At 39.6% G+C, this 25763-nt stretch overlaps 4 protein-coding genes across 4 annotated transcripts; 1 reads left to right on the plus strand and 3 right to left on the minus strand.

Moving 5' to 3' along the window:
* Positions 1490-3362, minus strand: LOC109717410 (reticulon-like protein B2). The gene is made up of 5 exons (XM_020243189.1): positions 3130-3362; positions 2624-2804; positions 2406-2547; positions 2246-2315; positions 1490-2021 (listed from the first exon to the last, which is right to left on the minus strand). Exons 1-5 carry the CDS (start codon positions 3311-3313, stop codon positions 1855-1857), a joined length of 744 nt encoding a protein of 247 aa, XP_020098778.1. The 5' UTR covers positions 3314-3362; the 3' UTR covers positions 1490-1854.
* Positions 8099-9165, minus strand: LOC109717411. The gene has a single exon (XM_020243190.1). The coding sequence runs from the start codon at positions 9018-9020 to the stop codon at positions 8310-8312; it is 711 nt and encodes a 236-aa protein (XP_020098779.1). The 5' UTR covers positions 9021-9165; the 3' UTR covers positions 8099-8309.
* Positions 12274-14406, minus strand: LOC109717214 (anthocyanidin 5,3-O-glucosyltransferase-like). Its single transcript, XM_020242883.1, has one exon. It carries the CDS (start codon positions 14240-14242, stop codon positions 12761-12763), a length of 1482 nt encoding a protein of 493 aa, XP_020098472.1. The 5' UTR covers positions 14243-14406; the 3' UTR covers positions 12274-12760.
* LOC109717648 (anthocyanidin 5,3-O-glucosyltransferase-like) lies at positions 19297-21068 on the plus strand. Its single transcript, XM_020243519.1, has one exon. The coding sequence runs from the start codon at positions 19462-19464 to the stop codon at positions 20935-20937; it is 1476 nt and encodes a 491-aa protein (XP_020099108.1). The 5' UTR covers positions 19297-19461; the 3' UTR covers positions 20938-21068.

Genomic DNA, 25763 nt, shown 5'->3' on the forward strand with positions numbered 1-25763 from the left:
ATAAATAAAAAGTATTAATTTTGCCCCAACTTTTATATTTAAATTTAATTTTTTTTATTTTATATTTCAAATTTAAATAAATAACTTTCAAAATTACATAATTCAAAATTAATAAATTAAATCTCGAATTTAAAAATTTAAAATTTAAATTAATTAAAAAATATTAAATTTAAAATTTAAAATTTAAAATGTAAATTTTAAAATTTAAAATGTAAATTTTAAAGTTTAAAATTTAAAATTTTAAACAATAAATATTAGTTTTAAGATTGCAAATTATACTTTTTTAAAATTTCAAATATAAAATGTCAAATTTAAAATTTAAAAATAAATTTTTAATTTTTAATTTTAAATTTAAAAATAGTAATATTAATTTTAAGATTATAAATTATAAATTTTTAAAATTTATAAACTAAAATTAAAATTATAAATTTATATTTAAAAATTAAATTGGGGTGGGATTAACTTAATCCCACCCCAATTCTAGGGGGAAGGTTTGTTAACCTCACCCTTAACGGTCGTTAAGGGTAGGGTTAACAAACCCCCCCACTCAAAAGATAGGGTTTGGGTATAAAAAGGGTGTTAACCCCCTAACCCCCCTTTTATCCCCGAACCAAAGGACTAGGTAAACATAGGATCTAGGTAAATCAAATTTTCAAGCCAAGCCATAAAATATTGAGTACTTTTATGTAAGAATAAGCTGTCAAGGCTTCCAAACTAAAATCCAGACCATAAAGAATATCATAACACCTCATTCAATTTTACTTTCACCCATCCTGATAGAGTTCTCTTATAAGAACACAAGTTCCACATATGAAACACAATCTGTTTAGGCATTGATATGCACAATGATAGTTATCGCCACGAATAACAAGTATTTGTCACTTTAGCTGTTGCCATAGTCCAAAGTTTGCATTAAGAATGGTTATCATAACTTATACGGAACTGAACATTGCAGTCAAACAAAAGAGATATATTTTTCACATTTTCCTGTTTTAATCTACAGTTAACATATCAAAGAGTTGAAGAATATTGAAGGAACAAGCAAAATGTCCAACAAGAAAGTCTTTGCCAGCTATAAAACTTCAATCACTATGCAACTTACCTCAGTAACTCGAGAATTCCATTGAATCATTTCTTTGCTATACTCAAACATATCAAAATAAATTCAAGCTTACACCTTATCCAGTCACTTAAGCTTATGCACATGCTTAAACAACACTCGTTTGTGCCGACTAATGACTGCCAGCTTCTACCAGAAAAATTGTTTACCTCACAAATGATCAGCAACTTATCGCCTGACTACATGCCTATGTACAAACTTCATGAATCCGAATATTGCAATTGATAGCATAAAGAAATATCATAAATGGAGCTATTAATCCTTAAATAAGAAGAACTCAGAAATATCCGCCCAAAATTAGCTATATTGGTTTCCTTAATAAGGAGATTCCAGTCAGGAATGCACAGAAGCTCAAGGAGACAACATCTATGAAGAACTGTTGATCAATCTCAACACCAACACTACATCATCATGCATGATATATTCAAAATTAATTGCCCAATCCAGATGACAAATACATCCCATGCGGACAAACATTGCCTCAAAATGAAGCAATTTAATTACTACTAGAAATGACATTCATCAACTCACACTGGACGAAAGTGTTTAGATGACCCACGTTACAAATATGCAAAACCACCCTATTACCGATAACAGCATTTTCCAATGTACCAATCAGATATTTCCAATGATAGAATCCCAAAGAAAAATGGACTAGTAGTCAAAACAATACTTCGGAAACCACAAGAGCAATACTTGTCAGAAGCTAGAGCAACCACGAGAAGTACCTTCTTCTAATGCTTCTTATCTTTCGATGGCCCCTTTGGAATCTTGGATAGACACTTGGCATGGACGACAGCATAGTGCTTCTTGAATTCAGCCGTCGCCTTCTCTGCAAAGGCATCAACTTTGTCCTCGTACTTCTCATACAGAACAGGAACCGTGTGCAGCAGAACAAATGCTATTCCCAAAGAGATACAAAAGAAGTTAAAATATACTAGAGAGAAAACCATATAACTAATCAAATTTGACTGAGGAGTAATAAGCTGTTACCAATGTAAAACAGGGTCAAGAAATTGCAGCAGCTTCCGATAACTGAAAGAACCCACAACCCTGCAATCACCTGATAAAAAAAACAGTTATGAAAGAACAAACCAAAAAAAAAAAAAAAAAAAAANCTGTTACCAATGTAAAACAGGGTCAAGAAATTGCAGCAGCTTCCGATAACTGAAAGAACCCACAACCCTGCAATCACCTGATAAAAAAAACAGTTATGAAAGAACAAACCAAAAAAAAAAAAAAAAGCATTTGGATTTGAATCAACAGGCGAGTATCAATTACATACACCAAGGAACTTCTTCAGATCACGCCCGGATGCGATCTCTCTCAGAACGGCAAATCCCCTATTGATCTCGTATCTCAATGAGAGCGCAACGTTCACGACCACATCTTCAGGGATGCTCACCTCAGGAATGTTAGGCGGAGACCTAGAAGCCAAAAGAGGTAGTGATTAGCAATAAGAACCTGGTAAAGTAGCTAAGAAATTAGAGGAAAAATGCGCACTTGTTGATGAAGGTACTAGCATTTGACCAGAGGAACAACATAGCTAGAGAAAGTATGAGGCAGTGGCACACAAGGCTCAGGAGATGGTATTCCATCAACTCGAACAATACCCAAATCGCGGTTGCGCCGCCGAGGACGCCGGCCGAGATCTTCTTGTTCCTCCATAGAAACACGTCGGCGGCTGCAAAATGGCGCCTTGCGATAATTAATCAACCGCTCCAAATGAATCTTATACTTCTATTTCTAGAATCTTCTACATATCTCTAGATCTACATGCACTGAATCGCACAAAAATAGTACACTAATTCGCACTATCCCTGTTTGCCAACCAATAGATCGATCAATTCGTTGATAGAGAGAAAAAGTTTGGGTTTTTCCTATGAGTTTTCTAAAAAAAAAAAAAGAAAAGAAGAGAGAACTCGATCGACTCAAACCGATCTACTAAACAGCCATTTCGATCATAAAAAAAACAAAAAAATAAATAAATAAAAAATTTGGCGACGTACGTTTGCCTCCACCGAGAACGGTGTGGACGGGCTTCTCCCTCCCGAAGAGTCGGTAGATCTTCGCCTCGATCGCTTCCGGCTTCGACTTCTCATCGTCGGAGTCCGAAGACGACGACGACGAGTCGAAGTGCTCCGTGATCTTCTCCGTCACCGGCTCCGCCTCCTCCTCCTTGTGCTCCGCCATTTCCCAACCCCCCACAAAAAATCCCCCCACACCCCTTTCCCTACAATCTCTCTCTCTCTCTCTCTCTCTCTCTCTCTCTCTCCACTCTCGAACGCTGCGATCTCGCTATGTGGAGAGCGAAAGGCCTCCACTTGTGGCGACGGGGGCCACTTTATACGGGGGAGGAGCGATCCCCACCGTTGGATCCGGTGGTCGAAGTTGAAACCTAGGGGCAAAATCGTCCGAACGGGGAAGATTAGCTTTCGGGGTCAATTGCCCCACTGGTCCATTTAACTTCACTCATTTTCATTTTGGCCCGCACAATAACTTTTTAAATTTTTACAATTTCAAACAATTTTTTACTCTAATTTTTATATATTTGGTTGATTATGTGATGAAATAACAAATTGACAAATATATAATATAAAACTATACAGATGAAATAAAAATATTTTAATGCTCAATTATATATTATATATAAAGATAATGGCTATTAATGTAAAAAATTTCAAAATTTTGAAAAGTTTGAAGGACAAAATAAAATCGAGCTGAAAATTCGGATGTTTGCCCCGTACTTTTATGACCGGGAGGGACATGACGGCGATCCCGATGGATGTGGGGTCGCGTCCTCACAGGAAGTGTCACGGCGTTAGTATCGCCGTTACTTTTCCTGACGGCGAGGACACGTGGCATGGAGCGCAGGTTGGTCTCGTTGGTGTCAAGTAAAGGGCACGTGTCAGATGGCGATTTGCTTAATTCGGAGACCGGGTGTCGTTAATTGATTACATTTTGGCGCGTTGAGGATCTCAGATGCTTGCCGTTGGGATGTTGACACGTGGAGGGGGAAAAATGAAGGGGCGCTGTTGTGGGGACGAGGTCGTCTCCGTCAAAGTGGTAGATTCCAGAAGCCGTTTAAATTTAAATTTAAATAAATTAAAATAAAATAAAAATTTAATAAAACGAACGAATTCACTAACCCAAACTGTAGCAGATTGCGAAATAGATTCTAACCCCTTTATTTATTTATTTTTTTCAACAATCATTATTTTAATAATAAATACTCCAACTAGTTTTCATAAATTTGTTGATTTGGTAGCATATAATAGTGGGGTCATCCAAAGGGGTCACCCAGTATAAAACAAACTTTGCTGAAACAGGGACCAACCAGTAAAATTGGCCTAATCTAGGCCCAGCCCAATTTACTGGGCTGGGTGTGGCCTCCAGAATAAAAGGCCCTAATGGGCCCAGGTTTAGGTGAGGAACCAATCATAGATTTCTACAACTCTGTTTAGGAATAAAACTACAAAAAAGAAAACAAGCATCATCTAAAAATTCACTCCACCTTCCTAATTTATCTCATGTATTAATTGTTTTTGCGTAACATCGGATCACTAATACAGAGCAAATTCATTACCTATATATCAGATGCTAAATCACAAAGGCAGTGTTAATCTAAGCAGCCTTGGCAAAACTATCTAGAGAGATCTACTATGATTGCCTCTTAAAAAAAACAGCAAAGTCTATTAATATTATTTTATTATCATTATTAGAGAAAGTTAGCATACTACATACTTTGTTTATTTTTTAAAAAAATAAACTTAACTGAAAATATAAAACAACCTTTCGTCATTTGCACTGGGCATACAGCCATAGACGGTGTTAAGTCTATTGTTAAATAAACGAAATGGACATTACATAATCTTTCTCGAAAAGTAAAAATTAATTTTTTTGAAATAATCCTAGCCGTTCCTAATCTCTCCCCTTCTCCCTAAAACCAAATTTTCGCATTCCCTTTAATTGACCCTCCAATTCAACTACTCGTCCAACAAGTCGTTGCTCCCAATTTACCAATTTCTCAAAAATAAACACAAAAAAGGAGTAAAATAAGAAACACCCGTTACCTGGTGCTTCGTGTCGCTGCACGAATCCGATCCTTCGAATCTTTCATATCTTTCGATTAATCAATCGGGGAGCGCTCGATCTGACGTTGAATTGGAGAATAGAACGAGAGGCGTATGCGGAATTGGGGATCGGTGAGGAGCATAAACTAAAACTCGATGGGAGGTGTATTCAAATGGAATTTGGAAGGGGGGAAGGGGAATATGCGGGATGTGATTCGCTGCTGGGGATCTCCTTTTCGGATCGGTTTTGTCTCTAGCGTGGAACGCGAGTTTTAATTTCTGAGGAGGATAAGAATAAGAAAAAAAAAATTTAGAATGTACCGGTTATATTAATGATATGTGGTATCTCCGACTAATAAAATTATTTTGTTCGGATTCATCCATTCTATTATGTTAATAGAAAATTAATTTCAGTGCAATTACCCAAAGAAACACTTCTATGTAGACACCCGTGCAACAGACAAGACTTGTTCCGATGGTGATGAAATACCAACCACCTGTTTTCGGTTAAATCCCAATATCAGTTCATCACAAACGGTGGATGTAGAGACCGGTGGAACCGACACATCTGGACCTTGAAGATGCCGACCAAAATTAAGATTTTCATCTGGACGTTGCTCCGAAAGAGACTTCTCACTACTAACAGGCTGATCACAAGAGGCATGTGCGTAGATCCGCCCTGCGTGCTATATGGGGTCCTCCCGGAAAGCTGCGATCATCTATTCTCTAACTGCGTCTTTGTTCGCTTCTTCCTACTCTCTATGGCGGACCTTGATACTTTTCCTGAAACTACGGGATAGGCCTGCGCGCTTTGGGCCAAAGTATCCGAAAACCCTAATGCTGCGATGAAATTCAAAGGCCTAACTCATTTGGCGGCAACCTGGTGGGTCGTCTGGACTGATAGAAATTTCGTCATCTTTCGGACCGCACCACCGAACGCAGTACACTCAATTAAACGCATCAACGGACTCATAAATGAGCGGAGCATACTGTCTTGACCTTGCCCCTCTCCTAGCTTCCCCTCCTCCCCCCCTCTTTTCCCTTTCTAGCTAGTAATCTCTGTATTTTCTTCTTTCGTTGTTTTCATCTTTTGTCGCTTTCGGAGCCTGTCGTTGCTTCCATCCTGTACACTTAATTCATCCTGCTTTATGAATGAAGCAAGTAGCTTACTATCTTTTTCTCAAAAAAAAAAAAGAAAAAATATTTTTATTGTACTTTTATCACAAGAAAAAAGATGTGATTGATTTGTTATTGAGAACATGGTATAAATATGACACAACAGACTTATTCGAAAATAAGACTGGTACGAGTTTGAAGGCGTTTTAAGCAAATACGTTCGCAGGGGTAAGAATTGGTTTGCTGCTGTAAATAGGTGAGCTTGAATTTAGCTTTGCTTGTGTTTTGAGTTCAAATTTTATGATGGGTAAATGTTCTATCTGAATTCCGCGTATCAGATCTTAATTTGTTGTTTCCGCGGAAATCAAATAGCAGGACTCTTCCACCTCGCACAAATTATCGCTTCAAATCTGACTTCATTGGGAAACAAACGGCTTTCTGCCGTCATGATGGACTAAGGGACCATCTGAAAGTCACCGAGCGAGAAGTATATAAATTCTGCAGACTCGGTGACAAGTAAAATAACTATACCCACTTATTATTAGTATTATTATTTTTTTTTTTAGGAATAGGTAGCGCGCTATCTGCTTCATTTATTGAAAGAGTGAACTAAGCTATCAAGGTGTGGCAACACAGGCCTCGAAAGAGTAAAAAAAAAAATAAAAAAATAAAAAAAAAGAAAGAATTCTAGCGATTATAGTGGTGCAAATTTAATGACAGATAGTACTTCTANGCGATTATTAGTATTATTATTATTGTTTGTTTTTGGGTGAAGTCTCAGTGTTTCGAGTTGAAAATTTTTGTGTTTTTTTTTTTTTTTTATACTGAAAAGAGATACAGAATCATACCACCTGTATGGCTGTATGGCTGTATGTAATAAGATATATCAATTCGGCTAGTTTTTTATGTTCCCCAAACAGTTAATACAATGACAATTGCTTTAGATTATAATTTAATGTTTTACTCATGTCCATAATATAAAAGGCATTTGAAGTTGCTGCAAAAAAGTGGTAGAAGCGCAGATAACTTATCTAACCTATGGATCATTTTGAATTGGCTGTTAAACCTCTTAAAATTATAATTTTATTAACCAGCATTTTAATTTGTTTGATTTGAATGCGTCATCGTTTATTTTTACGTGTTTAATTTTTATATTTTTATATAATTTTTGTAAGTATATTTCTACTAAAGTAAGTGATTAGTTCAAATTTTGAAGCCAATTCAATAATTTAAAAGTTTACATAGTCAATTCAAAATAGTTCATAGTTCAGCTGTTAAAGTTCAGTTAAGCTTTAACTTTGTAAATTTTTATCTAAAAAGTTAAACATTTAATTAACACTTTAGGTTAAGCTATTAAATTAATGGATAACAAAATAGGGATGAAATCCAACATCAATCCAAACTTACAAACAACTCCCGTGTTAAAATTATCTAACAAAAATTTAATTGAATAAAAATACTGAGATCAGATATTGATATCTTATATATATGTATTATTAATGTTCATTCTTTGCCTACAAAAATTTAATTAACACTTTTTTTTTTAAGGTTTTCTAACCTTTTGGGTGCCTCTCTTTTGTAGCTTAGTTCATCAGTCTAATGAATAAGATGAATAGCGTGCTACTTTTTTATGAAAAAGAAAAAAAAGAAAAAAAAGAAAAAAAAACTATCTTCAGGGCCCGATCCAACGAAGATGCATCATCTCGTGCGTTTTCTCCTGCCACCTGGGCATTTCATTGAACTCGGCCTAATCTTTCTATGTCAGAGAAATATAATTGATGGAATCAAATAATCAAACCAAATATTTCTCAAACTGAACAATAATTAAATCAAATATTTATCACAAGATAAAAACTCTAATTTATTTACATAATAAGAACAATACGTATATATAACTACGGAACCAAAACTCCAACAAATATGACCAAGTAATTAACAACAACCTCTCGATCATTTCGGGCCCGACCTGCTAGTAATAATAATAATATAAATCTTTAATTTTAGTGGACGTTTCCGTCGCAGGTGGTGCTCGTCGTGTTGGCGGAAGTGAGCGAGACCTGGAGGACGACGGAGCAGTTCATGGCGATCTTGATGTGGCGCTTGTAGATGCCTAGAACGCTGACCCTGCCCGCGATGTCGGTGTGGGTGGTGAGGTTGAGGTCGCCGCCGGAGAGGATGGTGCTGCCGGCGTCGGGGCGCGAGGCGAGCTGGTCGGCGAGCACGTCCACCGTCACGTTCATGCGCACGGTGCGGTCGGCGCCGACCCGGCCCGCGGGCGCGTACGCCACCCCGACCGTCGCCCCCTCGTAGTAGAACTCCGTCGCGCTGCTGCCGAACCGGAACGACGCCGCGTTCGGGTTCTTGATGGAGATGTCGGCCGTGAGCGTCACGTTCGCCGACACGGGGTTGTGCGGGGGGCTGCTGAGGTCGAGGTTGAAGCTGTCGATGGTCAGGGAGTTCATGGTGAGCGTGGGGTCCTTCACCTTGAACACCGTTAGGAAGAGGACGAGGAGGACGACGCCCAAGACCACCGTGGTGGCGCCGCAGCAGCTGCAGCAGCAGCATACTGCGCGGCGGCGCTTCCCGAGTGAGCGGAACCGCGACGCGCCGCCACCCACCGCCTCCTCTTCGTCGACGGCGGTGGGGTGGATGGCGGGGGAGGGGAGGGCGAGCGGCTTCGCCTGCTCCTTCATCGACATCTTCTCCGCCATAGAAGAGATCTCGGCGGAGAGCGAAATAGTTTTGATTAAGAGAGAGGAGAGAAGAGCAGAAGGGGGGAAAGGGGATAATTATTGATGAGCACGGTTGGTTGGGGAGTTGGTTGGGTATTGTGCTTTTGTTGACTCTGATTTCCCCGGTGTTGTTGAATTCATTGAGCTCGTCTGCCGACTAATTACAAAAATTGCCCCGCAGTCACACATGCAGCAGGTCTGCTTACGAAAGTGGAAACACAACTATTCTGAATGAATTTCTGCAATATCTGAAAATTTTAAACATTCTCTTCTATCATATGTTAAAATTCGTCATCAAAGAGTATCGGAATAATAACAATTTGTTACCAACCAAAAATGAGTTATCTAAAGAAAAAACGTTAAAATTTTATAGATATATGTAAACTTTCAATGAGCTAGAGTTTTTACTTTTGAGATGTAGTTTCGGTGAACACTTTATTATGTAAAGAATATAAGATATTAGAATTAGTATATTAAAAAAAATTTAAATATTATTTATATGGTTTTGTATTTTTTTATTTTAGTATCATATAATTTAAAGCTATAGCATGATATTATAATAATATATCTTTTATTTGAATTAGACTCGGTTTGCGTACTCGGACCTGGGGAGTTGGGAACGGACCTGGGGAGTTGAGGTCCTTATAAGTTGGCTTTATTATTATGTTAACGGAGTTTAGACACTCATCAAGTGTTGACGAGGACATTTTTGTGCGACCGTAGCGCGGCATCGTTGATTTATAAGCTGGCGTTTAAAACTGGGTGTGGAATTTATTGCGGAAAATTTAATGGCTTAGTGACTTGGCAACTACCTTATTTAATTATTGTCTGGTTTTTCTAGGTGCTGCTGTAAAATTAGTGCGTGTTTTGACTTGGTTTGTGCCACGATTTTTTTTTTATGGCCGCCTTATATGTCCAAGTTCGTTACGTACCTTCCAAGTCCAAAAAGATGTGCCCATTTTATATTTTTATTAAAAAAAATATGATAATAATTTTTTGAAATTATTATTCCAAGCTTGATGTGATAAAAAGGTTAGATTAAACAATTTTGCTACATTTCATATATGTTGCTGACGCGCTTGTAAATTCATATGATATTTCGTAATATATATATATATATATATATAGAGAGAGAGAGAGAGAGTTGAGCGGAAATACTATCAGTAGCAAACGGACTTCGTTGCCACCTATTTGTTTTCGATGATGGAGCCTCCAAATCGACGATCAGCACCGTTGAAAATGATCTATACTACTTAAAATATCTAGAAATCAAATTTCATATTTTTCTGATATTATTTTCTTGTCTATCAAGCAGGCGTAAAAATGAATGGCTGAAAATGAATATACTTTAAAAAGTGATGATAGAAGTTTTGTAATCATGATCGAGAGTATAGATCATGTTCTAAATAGTTTAAAAAATTTTCTAACCAAAATTCAATAATATTGCAGCTCAACTCTCACTCTCTCTCTCTNTTGGATAGATTTACACTGTTAAACGAGAAAATCCCTCATATCAACCATTAAAATTACTAATTTTGAAACCCTTTGATCATTAGGTAAATGATGTCGAAAAGATTTGAAATTTGATTTCTAGATACTTCAAATAATAGATCATTTCAACGGTGCCAATCGTCGATTTGAAAGCTCTATCATTGAAAACAAATGGATGACAACGGAGCCCGTTTGCTACCGATAATATTGCAGCTCAACTCTCACTCTCTCTCTCTCTATATATATATATATTCTAGTAAGAATTTTCTAATATCATATTGTCAATACATCTATAATTTAATGTGGGATATATATAGTGGGGATCTAAAATATTTCTTTAAGTTAAGAGTTATATAATTGTCTCGATATAGATTGAGGATGAAAGGAGGATTCAAGGAAGAGATAAAATGAAAATACAAAGCCATGGAATTTTTTTTAAAAGTATATAAAATATTAGGGGATTGTTTATAAATTAGCTTACTTGTATTGGCCTATAGAAAACCAAAAGTTTAGGACTCAGTTATTACGGTCGCCTGATTTATTTCTTAAAATGGAAATTTCATATAAAATAGTATAGAGAGGGTTGATAGATTACTTGTAATTTTTATATCAAAAATACTTGTTTGCCAATAAAAAATAAAAAGTTTTATTTTAATTATATGTATTTTTATTAATAAGTTGTTATCCATTACTTGATCCGCGGGATGTATTACAAGCTTATCAATGATGATAATAAGAGAAAAATATTTTCCCCATTATATCAAAGGAAGTATAAAGAATTAATGTGTAAAAAATAAAAAAAAGCAACATGATGGCGGACGAGTCCTTAAACTCAATAGCAACAGAGAGATTGTTTTAAATCTTTTCAAGCTTCGTTTAGTTTGGGATTAAGTAAGAACTAGTTATTCCAGAAATAGAATTAAATTCAGGGTTAAGGTGAGGAACCCCACCCCCCAAAATTTTTTGCTTAGGATTAAAGGGAGGGATAATACCTTATCCCCCCTTTAACCCCCAACTAAACGGGACAGATAGTAGGGTGTAAGATGTATATCTTAATATGACGTGTAACTCCATATGGAGTGTACAAGTAGCATTTTTCTAACAGACCATGTAAAGTTTGGGCCTTTAGGTTTAACGTAGTTACCAATTCACAAATGGGCTCAGGCATACAGTTTTGGGCCGGAATACATAAGTATGGCTTGTTGTTGGAGTAGGTTTTGGCCCACGTTCTGATTGCTCTGTCAATTTTGAAATCCCCCCCTCCCCCGCACCCCTTTTTTTTTTTGAAAGAGAAAAAGATAGCATACTATCAACTTCGTAAAATCCAGAAATTTAAAAACACATTTCTGAACTCCATTTCTCGATGTTGTAAAATAGTAGTGAGCAATACTGCAATGTACTGAACCCAAAATCACTCAAATATCTATAAACTTGGTCCGATGTGGGGTTCTGAGAGAAATTACAAAGTTGATTCAAGTTTGGAGCAAATTGGATGCGAATATTGGAATCTGGAGACTTAAATCATGAGAGTTAAAGCTCCAAAATCCAATTTTCGTGTCTGATTTGTTCCAAACTTGAACCACCTTGGTGTAATTTCTTCAAGAACCTCACATCAGACTAAATTTACACAGATATTTGAATGATTTTGGATCTAGTACATTACAAATACCACCATTAGCGGCGGCTCCACAACCATTATATAGTATTGAAGAAGGAAAATTTAGAAATAATTTCTGATTTATCGAGCCCTTTGCAATATTAAAGGAACTGTGTTTAAGATGATGATACTTGCTAGAGTATTAATATATATACAAAGGCATAGAGGTGCTGTTTGGTTCAGGGATGAAGGAAAATATCGAATCTTATACTCCTTCCCCCGAACAATACTTAAATTTATAATTGTTACCTAATTTTTAATGAAAAGAAATAGTGCTATTTTATCAAGAGTGTATATCAAAAAGTGGATGTAAATTGTTACTCTCTCTCTCTCTCTCTCTCTCTCTGTTAAAAGATTTACGAAATCAAGAGGAATGACAAGGATGTTAATGTTAAGGAGAGAATTGCAATCATTGCAATTCAAGGATGCAAGATTTGTTTTACTACCTGTTACATTTTCATCTTTTCACTGTAACTGATATTATTTGTGATTTACTGAAATAAAATAATTATTATTATATTATTATTATTGACAGATAAATATATTAAAACTACGTAATTTTTTTTTTCGTTCAGCTGTGTTTCCACACTTGCATGAGCTCCATCAGTGCGGCATGCGACTCTCCCCCCTCCTCCACGGCCTCTCTCACCCTCTCTGCCGCTGCTTTCGTCTGCTCCCGCAGCTCCCTCCCTCCCTCGGCCGACTCCATCAGCCACCTGACTTTGGCCTCCACTTCCTCCGCCGTCACCAGCTCTCTATTGTACCCCTCCACCGCCGCCGCCAGCCGCATCTCCTCGACCAAGAACACCTTGTTCATCCACTGCTCCGCGTACAGCGGCCACGCGATCATCGGCACCCCGCTGCAGATCGCCTCCAGCACCGAGTTCCACCCGCAGTGCGTCACGAACCCCCCGACCGACTCGTGGGCCAGCACCTCTCTCTGCGGGGCCCATGACTGCACCACCATGCCCCTCTCCCTGGTCCGGCACGAAAACCCCTCCGGTAAGAGCTTCTCCAGGTCCGGCTCGGGCGGCGGCAAGAAGCGCTTCTCCGGGTCGTCGTTGTCGTCGCTCGGTGGGCTTCTGACCACCCACAAGAACCTGTGCCCGCTCTTCTCGATCCCCTTCGCGAGCTCTTTTAGCTGCGCCGCGGAGAAGCGCCCGACGCTCCCGAAGCAGAGGAACACGACGCTCGCCTTGGGCTGGGCGTCGAGCCACGCGAGGCACTCCTCGCCGCGCCCGCGGGCGCCGTCGCTGGATTTGACGAGCGGGCCGACGCAGTAGACGGGCGGGGTGGGTCGGGGCCGCTCGTGGTCGGGGACGCAGAGCCCCGCGGCGATCAGGGCGTCCACAGCGCGGGGCTCGAGAGAGCGGGAGGTGTTGACGACGATGCCGGCGCAGCGGGCCAGGCGCCGGGAGTGGCCGAGGAAGCCCTCGTAGGCCTCGTCGGCGCGGTCGAGAATGGGGAGGGGCATGTGGTCGGCGGGGAGCGGGGGCACGCCCGGGACGCGCAGCGGCTCCGCGCCGAGCTCTCTGAAGCATTTCGCCGAGCGGGCGTGGAGCATGGGGAGGTGGAGGAACACGGCGAGGGCGGAGGCGCCGGAGGTGAAGAAGAAGTAGGCGGGGAGGGCGAGCTCGGCGGCGACGTCGAGGGCGTCCGTGCAGAAGAAGTCGAGGACGAGGGCGCGGGGCGAGGGGGAGAGAGAGCGGAGGAAGGAGAGGAGGGCGGGGTTGGAGCGGCGGAGGAGGTCGAAGGCGAGGACTTCGGGGTGGGGTGAAGGGCTCGGGGCGAGCTGGGCAGGGGGGAGGCGGTGGAAGGAGACGGAGGGGTCGGTGGAGGAGGAGGCGGAGGAGAGGAAGGGGGCGGTGGCGCCGGTGTTGTAGGGGGAGTCGACGATGACGACGGTGGCGGAGAGGCCGTGGCGGGCGAAGAGCTTGGCGAGCTCGATCATGGAGACGAGGTGGCCCATTCCCTTGGATGGGTAGAGCACCAAAGAACTCTTCTTCTCCGTCTCCTTCAAATCGCCATTAATGGCGGCCTCTTCCATGACCATGTGGGGGTTCGGGTGCGAAGAGGACAATGAAGGGGGAGTGTGTGTGAGTAGCTCCGAGGAACACAGAGAGAGTTTGAAGCTGCGTTTAGCAGGAAGCGCTTGGATAGGGGACTTTTGTCGCGATGCCAGCGACTGGTAGTAGTAGGTTGGTAGTGGTAGTTTGATTCGGCACCTCATCACAAACAAAAAAAACAAAAGAAAAAAAGAAAAGAAAAAAAAAAAGAAAAGAAAAACTCATTTAACTTTCTATTAACTATCTCCCGCTGCTTTAAAATTTGTGCTTGTTAAATGACCAACGGGTAGGATGTCTATATAATTCTACAATGCTACATGCATACCTCTCGTACAAGTGTAAATAGGGGTGAAATGTGGATTGTGCGGGGCCGACATGGCCCACATTCAGCTGGGCCAAATCGGGCCAAAGGTCAGACCGGGCTGGGTTGATATTTATGAATGTCCGGCCCAGCTTGACTCTCGGGCCCGGATGGCGCGGTCCTTGCCGGGCGGGGTAGGGTTCCGTGCTGGCCCTTTAGGGCTCGTTTGGTTCAAGAGTAAAATTGGAATGGATAATGGAATGATAATGAATTGGAATGGTAATTGGAATGACCTACTCTCCCAATACGTTTGGTTTATTTGTGGATTGTGAATTGGAATGAGTTATTCACATTTCATTGTTTGGTTCGTATAAACTAAAAAAATTATAGAATACTATAATACTAATTTTACTCTCAAATATAAATTTATATTATTTAACATTTATGAAAAATATAATACTATTCTCTAATAAGTTTTTCAAAAAAAATATCAAATTTATTTTTAAAAACTTTTATTGATGTGGGTTAGGGATAGGATTTTAAGAGATGATAATTTTTTTTTTTTTTTTATGAGAAAGGGGTGAAGAGAGGAGGGTGAGATCGTCACATGGGCTTCGAGAACTTAGTGGGCTTCCGGAATGAAATCTTAATCCGGGCTAGAAGACCGGAATCAAGTTGAAGGCTAATGGGCCATTCTCATTCCAGTCCGGAATAGAAATCCCAAACCGATTCATGCGAATCAAACAAAATTAAACGGATTTGATCAAACTGATTCCCATTCCACACCCAAAATGGATGAACCAAACAAGCCCTTAATGTTTTAAAATTTATTAAAAATATTAAAAATTTCAAATTTTTTTAAAAAATAAAATGATTCTTTTTTTGTCTAATATATTAAATAAAAAAATAAAATTTCTTAAAATATTTATAAAACAATAAACTTTTAAAATAAAGTTAAATTTAATAAAATTATGAATTTTTCTTTAAAAAAAAACTTTTTTCAAAAGGCCCATCTTCCAATAAGGGCCCTTGTCTTTCTCCATCTTGGGACTTGGAGAACCAGGCTCCCCAAGTCCTAATGCCTCAACTCCCATTCCGTCAACACGAGAAAATTCACAAATATATCATATGAGCTAAAATTTTGGAAAAGAAATTTTCAATTTTTCATATGAGAGAGAATTTTTTTGGTAGAATGTTGTATTTCATACATGTTTTTATTTTTATTTTTTGTTGCTGTAAATCACACCATTATTTCCTAGATACGTAAAGAGAGAGAATAAAATTATATAGTATAAGTTTTTACCTTCACACAACTGCTATTCAAAATGCTAGCTGTTTTTTTTTTTTTTGAGAAATAGGTAGCACGCTACCGCTTCGTTTATTTCACTTAGAAATAAAGTTAGATAGAAATGTGAATCAAGTAGGATTCGAAATTGAGTCTCGGATACCAACTACCAAATCTTTTGCCACTTGCTCTAGGGACAGTCGGTCAAAATGCTAGCTGTTAATTCAAATAAAACTAATCTAAAAGAAAATGTATAAGGTACACAATTGTCTTTAACAAACTAAAGAAAAAGTCACTAATTCTACAACAAACGAAAAAAAGAAAAAAATTACTAATTGTTAGTGCCAAACAAATTGTGCCATATGGTAGATCAGGTGCACCTTGAGAATGATACCTGAAACTAGCCATTAAATAACACTTGGTGCGACAGAAATTAGAAAAAACGCACCTGTAACCGAGAAATGGTTATAATCGATTCAGTTACTCGGCCGAAAGTGGTTCATAGAAATAAGAACATGGCCGATGATAAAAAATAACTGAATAAGCAACAGGCGGAGGTATAAATAAACAGAAGACGCCTGGTGAAGGGGTCTTTTTGTCCTGTGAACGAGAAGATCAATTTTTTACTTCCCTATCATTTTCCTGCTTTTTAAGAGTTGTTTATTTATAATCCTTTCGTTTTCTCCATTTACTATATATTTTAGAAGTAGTCTGTAGTTTAAATTTTCCTCTAGGGTCGCACGTCCTATTTGTAAACTTTTTCTAATTCTTCGAACAATATATATAAGTTTCGGCTCTTCAGCCGAATAGGAAAAATATTGTGTTGCTCTTGACTCGGCCGACCCAGCCGAACTGAGCTTGGAATGTGAATTGAACTCGGCTGATCTGATCTCTTACAGTCGAATCGCTTGATCCGGTAGTGGGCATAAGTTTTGATGATCATCACTCATAGCCACTCGTCCTCCTAAAGTGCTTTCCGAAGGAGGGTTCTGACCATACAAGCAGTGAAAGAAATCGGCTCGCAGCACTAATACAGAAAGTACCTTCTCCAAGTCATGCTTACATTCTAAGCAGTAGGTAAAGGCATTGGTATATCCTACTTGAGAAGAGAAGTGAAAAACAATGGCCCGGCCTATTAATTAGATCTAATGATAGTAAATGAAGCACCAAATTAACCTGTCCACTATAACATCCTACTCCAGTAACCTGACCATCAATTTCCTCAGGTATTAATTAATTTCAATGGAACATCAGATTAACAATTAAATGAAGTATAGGTTTCGCACGAGTAATGGTAACTAATCTTTTTCATTATAAAATAGACAAAAGTAGATATATCATAACACTCAGAGAGGAGTACGAAGGAAAAATTGTAAAAAAAAAGAAGAAGAAGAAATACAGCGCATTTAGGAAGAAGAGTCCCAGCAGTGTAAGTCACGTAAGATACAAAGCATTCAAAATGAGGAAAAATGTTGCAAGGATCGTGGGATGTAAAGGTCACAAATAGTAAGCCTTGTTCAAAAGGCTTCAACGCGAATTCCGTGCCGTACAAAGTTTCTCCCACTTTGTGAGGGTCACTTTTTCTTAAGTAGTCATAAGCCACTAAAATGGGAGTTTTGTAGAGATCGATCAGTAAAAGATTTTTTATCTAGGAGCAATGTTTAATTTGATCTACTAACTCGTGATTTTTCTGTAAATATAAATTTTATAACTTTTCACCGTTATTTTATCTTACTATTCAAATGATCTTAAATTTAATAATGTATGATAACAAATATCAGATGTATCTGAAACCACTTAATCATTAAATAAATGATATTAAAAAATAATAACTTTATTTTTCGATTAATCTGAGAAGATTATTATTTTTTTCTATTTTATCTTAATTTGCAAAATGCCGATTAAGATTTTTGCCTCTTATTTTTAATAGAGACAAGACCACTAATGGTAACGGCTTTGGGTTGAGAAACACTCTCCATGTGTAGAAGACACATGTACGGTTGTAGAAGTTGCAGTCAAATCCAGAACGTAATGATTTTTCTCAATATATATTTTTAGATCTATTATAAATCTTATATACATCTGCTAGCTCTAGACAGTGATTTATGATTTTGCTTTCTAATAAGGCTAAGCAGGCTATAAGTTGGGACGTCGTTGAATATAAATATTTAAAATTTTATTCAAATTTGAATTCGAACCGAATAAATTTATTCAATACTAAACAGATATAGTTTTGAATATTGATAACAAAACGAAGCCCAACGAATTTATATTCAAATATGAATTTTTGACTGTATCTAATCTGAATCCGAATCCAAATTAAATTTACATTATATAATATATTTATATAAATATATATTTAATGTTATATTTGAACTTGTATTTTTAAAATTTAAATTTAATATAATATATTTTGAGATATTATGAAGAGAAATAATTATTTCGTATTTAAAATTTTGAATTCAAATTCGGCTTCAAAGTTTCAAAATTTTGGTCCAGTTCGGGTTCGATTTTTTTAAAAAATTCGTTCCGAGTCCGAACTAACTGACGTAGGGCGGGCGCTAACACCGCCCAGCGACATGCGGTGCTAGCTACAATAAGATAAGGTCGACAGTAGAGACAGTCATAGCCACAAAACGGTTGCTGCAGTGTCCATGCGGTGCTAACACCGCCTAGAATTGCGGAACATGCAGCGACAGTACAACCCGGCCCGAACCGACATGAATCCAAATCCGTGCCGTGTTAGATTGGTCCAATTTGGCGAGGAGTAACATAGACCGTGCTTGTGCGGGTACACATGCACCCGGCCAAAGAAGTAGAGCTCATTGCAGAGGCAATGTTAATTAAAACGGTGTCAGTATAACCCCGTCGTCATCGCTTACGCTCGGACGCGGGTGGGACCGGAGTTTGTTTCTCTACTCGCAATTGTTCTAATTTTAGGGTACAACTGGTATAGGTGTACTAGATGCACCCAAAAGTTCCACTGCTCTTTCCATAATAGAAGAGCAGTGTGGATGGGCGCCGCGTGGAGCCTGTGCCATGCGGCACCCATCGGGAGCCCCAAACTAAGTAATTTGGGATTGGTGCCCATAAAATTTTTATCCTAAAAAGGAAAACACAAAACTTGTGTAATGTTCTCTTCGGTGTTAACTAATGTCAGTCCACGCAGTCCACAAGGCGGAGTAAAGATGAAGACAAGCACACAAAGGACGAGTCGCACACGTATGTCTCAAAATTTCAGAATTTTAGAATATAGATAGATATAATAGTTTACATGATTATTTATTTCTTGATTACTAATAGTCTTTGATCAAACGTTATTCTATCTATTATCACATATTACTTATCATCTCAACCTCACATCTCTCTATTCAATAGGTAAAAACTCAAAAGCATCATTTTTATGATGATTTTAAGAATATTAAAGCGCAACTCTTATTCTAGTCCTATAAATAAACACTCCTCATCTCCCACATCTTTCCACTCAGGCCAGGACGAAGCAAACAAGCAGCAGTAATGGAGTATTCTGTTCTATTCGATCGCCATTAAACAGTGGTGGTGCGCGCCTTAATTAGAATTTAGAAGCAGCGCGCTTAGCTTAATTGGTAGGGGAGGCGATTATGAAGGAGACGGTGGTGCTGTACCCGGGCATGGGGGTGGGGCACCTCACGCCCATGGTGGAGCTCGCGAAGCTCTTCGTCCGCCGCGGCTTCGCCTCCGTGGCCGTGGTCGCGGTGGAGTCCCCCTTCCCCGGGGCCCCATCCATGGAGCCCGTGATCTCGCGCCTCTCCTCCTCCCACCCGGCCTCCTCGATCTCCTTCCACCTCCTCCCCCGCGTCGCCTACACACCTCCCCCCCCGGGCGGCAACCCCTTCGCCGGGATGTTCGACGTGCTCCGCCTCAACAACCCCGCGCTCCTCTCCCTCGTCCGCTCCCTCTCCCCTCCCCCCCGCGCCCTCGTCCTCGACTTCTTCTGCACCGACGCCCTCGACGTCGCCGCCGAGCTCGCCCTCCCCGCCTACTTCTTCTTCTCCTCCGGCGCCGCCAACCTCGCCGTGTTCCTCCACCTCCCCCACGACCCCGCCGGCGCCGCCAGCTTCAAGGACCTCGGCCGAGCCCCCGTCCACTTCCCGGGCGTGAGGCCCATCCCCGCCTGCGACATGCCCCAGGTGCTGTCGGACCGCGACACCGACACCTACCGGGCCCTCGTCCGCAACTTCGGGCGCCTCCCCAACTCCCGGGGCATCCTCGTCAACACGTTCGAGGCGCTCGAGCCCGGCCCCGCGCGCGCCCTCCGCGACGGGCTTCCGCTCCCCGGGCGCCCCATGCCCCCCACCTACTGCGTCGGCCCCCTCGTCACCGGCGGGCTCGAGAAAGCCAAGCGAGGAGGAGGCGTCGGAGGCGAAGGAGATGGACGGCCGGAGGCGGAGCGGCACGCGTGCCTCGCGTGGCTCGACGCCCGGCCGGAGCGGAGCGTGGTGTTCCTCTGCTTCGGGAGCATGGGCGCGTTCTCGGCGGACCAGCTGAGGGAGACGGCGCTGGGGCTGGAGCGGAGCGGGCACGGCTTCCTGTGGGTGGTGCGGAGCCCCCCGGACCCGGACCCGTCCAAGGCGTTCGCGCCGCGGCCCGAGCCGGACCTGGGCGCGCTGCTCCCGGAGGGGTTCCTGGACCGGACCGCGGGGCGCGGGCTCGTGGTGCCGTCGTGGGCGCCGCAGGTGGAGGTGCTGCGCCACGGCGCGGTGGGCGCGTTCGTGAGCCACTGCGGGTGGAACTCGTCGCTGGAGGCCATCACCGCGGGGGTGCCCCTCGTGTGCTGGCCCCTCTACGCGGAGCAGCGGATGAACAAGGTGTTCCTCGTCGACGAAATCCGCGTCGGGGTCGCGGTGGACGGGTACGATCAGGCGCTCGTCGCAGCCGACGAGGTGGAGAGGAAGGTGAGGCTGGTGATGGAGACCGATGACGGCGAGAGGCTCCGGGCGCGCGCCGCCGAGCTCAAGGACAAGGCTGCGGCGGCGCTCGACGAGGGGGGCTCGTCGCACGCCGCGTTCCAAGAGTTCTTGAAGGATTTGGCGAAACAAGAAGAGAATGCAGTTTGATGGATAAGAAGAATTACGAAATTAAAAATAAAAATTCTCCCTGTAATTTTTTTTTTTTCTTTCTATATTTAACGAACAGCATCTTTGAGATTGGTTTTTGTTTCAGCGCATAATTTCGCCATTTTAAATCATCTGCTACTATGAGTGACGAGTTACAAAAAGTTTGAATTTTATTTTAAACTTCGCAATCTATTAACAAATAATAGTATAATAATGTAATAAGTAAAAATATTTCTAGTATTTTTGAAATTTATAGTCTTTTAAATTCAAAAGAAATTTACGAACAACAACGTAGTGTTATATAAAACTCTTCTCTTCTCTCAAGTGTGGCTAATCTCTAAGCATCCTATTTTGTTTGTAAAAATAATATTACTCTTACACGTTTTACAATCTTAATTTTGGAACGTCGTAAAGTGTGGCAACTTTCTCCCAAAATCCTAATTTAATAGAAATGGGGCATGCATGCTTACTGAACTTAAATTACTTATTAGGGATGAGAATCAAGCCCTTGCATCAATCAAAGTATATTTCAACTCCTTGTTTTTTTTTTTTTTTTTTTTTTGTTTAAGAGAAAGGTAGCATGATAACTGTTTCGTTTATTTCATTTAGAAATAAACTTAACTGAAAATGTGAATCAACTAGTATTCGAGCTTAGATCTCGAATACCAACCATCAAATCTTTTTGCCAATTGTGCCGAAAACGGTCGGTTATCTCAACTCCTTGCTAAGTAAAATAAAAGAATGGAAGCAATGAATTCTAGAAGCTTCTCGATAAGCAAAAGCACAAAGAGAAAAGGGATAAGACCAAGTTGGCATCTATCGATATTATACAGTGAGAATGCATGTGGTCTCATCTCCCCTCAATGGACAGGGAGCCAAACGCACTAATTTGTAGAAGAGTTCTTAATGCCAATATTGTTGGGCCCTTCCCACTGGGTGAAATTTTAAATGTAGACCTTTTCGCTACTGAATTTATCTAGCGTGTGATGGCCAAGATGAGGATTTTTTTTTAAAAAAAAAACATTGAGATCGAGGGGAACTTGAAATTAAGGCCAATAATAAGCGTTAAAAATCTATAATTTGCTTCGATATTAATTACTGTAAATTCAAATACTCGATTCAATATCGGTTGTTGAAATTTCGCAACAAAAATATCCAATCGAATTTTTAGCACCGTAAACTTATTTTCACAATAAAAACCGACACAACACAAAAAAAAAAAAACAAACAAAAAAGCATAGGCAAAACAAAATTTACTAATATAAAAAATATTATACCCGAATACTCTTCTTTTACAGAGTGACTTCAATTCGATCCATTTTTCTAAATCTCACACTTTTTGATAGTTATATTAAATGGAAGAGAATTAATAATATATGTTAGGAATTTGATATAATTTGAATTCAGGATCTCTTGCTCTAATGCTATTTAAATTGAATGAAACAATTGTTATACTTTAAAAATTTAAGCCGGTAGAGAACAATATTTTAATATTTTTATAGTTAGCGGTCTTCGAAAGCTGAAGATTTCTCTCTTTTCTTAGTTCTCTTGCTAATTCACTAATTAGCTATTGTTGGGAATCCGGTACTCGTTCCGATACCGGATCTTGAGAATCCGCAACCCGCTCCGATACCGACTGTTGTGGATCCGGTATCGATTATTGGGATTCCGCAACGAAAGCGTCAAATCGAATTTTTACCATAAACCCGTCTCCTCAGCAAAAAACTGATATAATCATAAAAGAGAAAAATAAGAGAAGATTACACTTACTCCTCTTCTGTACAGAGTAGCTACAATCCGAGCCATCTTTCTGAATATTTTTTACTCTTCTCTCGTCTTCTGTAAATCCAAAAGAAGACTTCTCTCGTTGGTACACCCGTGCATTAGGTGCATCAACTAATTAACTCTCTCTCTCTCTCTCTCTCTCATTCTCTTTGTTACGGCACACCCCAAGGCTCATCCGAGCAGACGTGAAAGGAACACGCCGAATCGAGCACCGACGCATCATCCGAAAATTTCGCACATCCGGTCACCGCATATAACACATCAGAATCGATCATCTCCGACTCTGCCGCCTGCGCCATCGCTGATACCGTCTCGTCTTGGTTCACAACAGTTTTCTCCTTCTGTCATTTTAACTCATTCAGATCATCCTAAAGTTTTCGACAGTTGTGCTCGATATGCCATTTTCTGTGACAGTAGAAGCACTCCACCTCGGATAGCGACTTCTTCTGTCGATCTTCGGTCGCTGATATTGTCGCCTCCTTCTTCGCTCTCACCACCAAAGCAGTATCCGGGCTCTACGTGCCGGACTCCTGAGTCATCTTCCGCTTCTTGTTCGAGAGAAGCACCGCCATGACCGCCTCTACGCTTATGGTCTCTTTGCCATAAAGCAATGTGGTCACCAGATGCTCACATGTTGTCGAGAGCGAAGATAATAAAATCAGCGCCTTATTCTCGTCATCCAGATTGACTCCGATGCTAGTCAACTGGGCCACCACCTTATTGAACTAGTTAAGATGCTTATGTAGCCTCGCCGCTTCCTGCATTCGCAGCGTAAACAGTCGCTGCTTCAGATACAACCTGTTTGTCAAGGATTTGGTCATGTACAAATCTTTCAATTTCTTCCACAACTTCGCCGGTGTCGTCTCGCTGGATACGTTGTTAAGAATCTCATATGCTAATGATAGATGAAGCGTGCTCAACGCCTTCCATTCCATCTTCGTCCATGCCGCATCCGTGACCCGTGACCTCCGCCGACTTCGCCTCTTTCCCATTCAACGTTTCATTTAATTCTTGTTGTATGAGGATCGCCCGTACTTTAATTTGCCACAATTCAAAATTGTTCTTGCTGTCGAACTTCTCGATTTCGAATTTTATGGCCATCTTCGTCGATCTCTCCCGCAGATCGGTAACCTTCGGCTTTGATACCACTTGTTGGGAATCCGGGACTCGCACCGGTACCGAATCTTGAGAATCCGCAACCCGCTCCGATACCAATTGCTGTGGATCCGGTATGATTGTTGGGATTCCGCAACGGAAGTGTCAAATCGAATTTTTACCATAAATCCGTCTTCTCAACAAAAGCTGATACAATCATAAAAGAGAAAAATATGCAGGTAAAATAAAATTTATTAAATAAGAGAAGATTATACCTGACTGTTCTTCTGCACAGAGTAGTTACAACCCGAGCCCTGTTTCTAAATCTTTTACGGCACACCCCAAGGCTCCCGCCGTACCTTCTCATCTCACAGCTTTTTGCTTTTTGCTTCTTGGCTAATTAATTAGCCCAATGCATATATACAATGCTCAACCAAAAATGTACCCAATCTTAGTATATTTAGAATTTCGATTTTAATTAATATCTAAATCTATCTTAATTAATCTTTAATAGATTTAATATAAATCATAATCTAGTTAGGTTTATCTTCTAACTAACATTTAAATCTTAAGGTATCTCTAACAGATTTAAATATTAATTCTAATCGAATTAGGATTCAACTACAAATCTAACCAAATCCTAACAGCTATTCTCCCCCATACATTATTAACCTAATGCATGCAAATCATGGGTCACCTTGGATCATACAACTCACGGCTTCTCACTTAGCCATAAGCAAGAATCAAGAAGCAAGAAGCAACCAGCAACTTCGACATGAGTATTTCCTAGAAGGCTCTATTTATGTGGATGATTCTATTCCTTTTTCTAGCCTAATCTAATCCATCATTAATTCTTAGTAGAAGGTTAATGCTATGGAAACTTGGAAAGTGACTAATAAAAGGCGCAAAATGTTAAATCATGAGTTCTTAAAGAAAAGGACGTAGAAGTTTGAGAGTTTTTTTTTTGTAAAGCCTGACAAGTAGTGTGNAATATCATATTAAACTATTCTATTAACAAATGATTATCCAGCACTTATATATATTTTTTATTTTTTTTAAATTTGCAAGCTTTTAAAGTTAATATTAGGTTTTCTGAAAGATCTGGACAATCATTTGTTAATAGAATAGTTTAATATGATATTTAGTAGAATAGTGCGTTTAAGCTATGAAGTGATTATATGGCCCTGTTTGGCCTAGCTATTTCAAAGTGATTTGAAAATCACTTTTAGGCCCAATAGAATGTTTGGTAAAGATATCTGAAAAATCTAATTCTGCTTTCTAAAAGCTGAAAACTGATTTTTCAACTCCCAAAAGCAGAAGCTGAAAAAATCTACTTCTCAAAACTGATTTCCGTACAAGCTGTTTTCCCATTTAAAATTTTTTACTAAAATATCAAAATTACCTTTAAACAAACAATATAATTCTACCATACCCTTTTATAATTAATAATACCTCTCCCATTACTCACAACCAACTCCCAAACTCCCCACAGCCAACTCCCCACTCCCCACTCCCCACCTCAGATTCATTTTTGAATTTTTAAATTTTAATTTTTAAATTTTAAATTTTGAAAAATAGATTTCAAACTTTAAATTTTAAATTTCAAATCTTAAATTTTAGATTTTAAAATCTCAAATTTAAAACTTAAAATTTAAGATAAATTTTAAAATTTGACATTTTAGATTTTAAAATTTAAAATTAAAAATTTAGAAATTTTAAATTTTAAATTATAATTTTTAAATTTCAAATAAAAAATTTTAAATTTTTAAAATTTAAAATTTAAATTTTAAATATTCAAATTTTAAATTTTAAATTTTAAATTTTAAATTTTAAATTTTAAATTTTAAATTTATTTTTAAATATTAATATTTTATATTTTAAATTTCATAATTATTTATATTTTTAAATTTAAATTTAAATTTTTAATTTTTAAATTTCAAATTTAC

Source organism: Ananas comosus, linkage group 11 (assembly GCF_001540865.1).
Source record: "Ananas comosus cultivar F153 linkage group 11, ASM154086v1, whole genome shotgun sequence".
In the NCBI taxonomy this organism is placed as follows: Eukaryota; Viridiplantae; Streptophyta; class Magnoliopsida; order Poales; family Bromeliaceae; genus Ananas; species Ananas comosus.

Bases quoted from the DNA above. Each gene is read 5' to 3' on its own strand.
- LOC109717410 (XM_020243189.1), bottom strand. From the start codon at position 3,313: ATGGCGGAGCACAAGGAGGAGGAGGCGGAGCCGGTGACGGAGAAGATC. The intron at 2,805-3,129 runs GTACGTCGCCAA...GCCATTTTGCAG, and splicing joins CGTTCTCGGTGGAGGCAAAC to CCGCCGACGTGTTTCTATGG. The intron at 2,316-2,405 runs GTATGTAATTGA...TTTTTTTATCAG, and splicing joins ATCTGAAGAAGTTCCTTGGT to GTGATTGCAGGGTTGTGGGT.
- LOC109717411 (XM_020243190.1), bottom strand. From the start codon at position 9,020: ATGGCGGAGAAGATGTCGATGAAGGAGCAGGCGAAGCCGCTCGCCCTC.
- LOC109717214 (XM_020242883.1), bottom strand. From the start codon at position 14,242: ATGGTCATGGAAGAGGCCGCCATTAATGGCGATTTGAAGGAGACGGAG.
- LOC109717648 (XM_020243519.1), top strand. From the start codon at position 19,462: ATGAAGGAGACGGTGGTGCTGTACCCGGGCATGGGGGTGGGGCACCTC.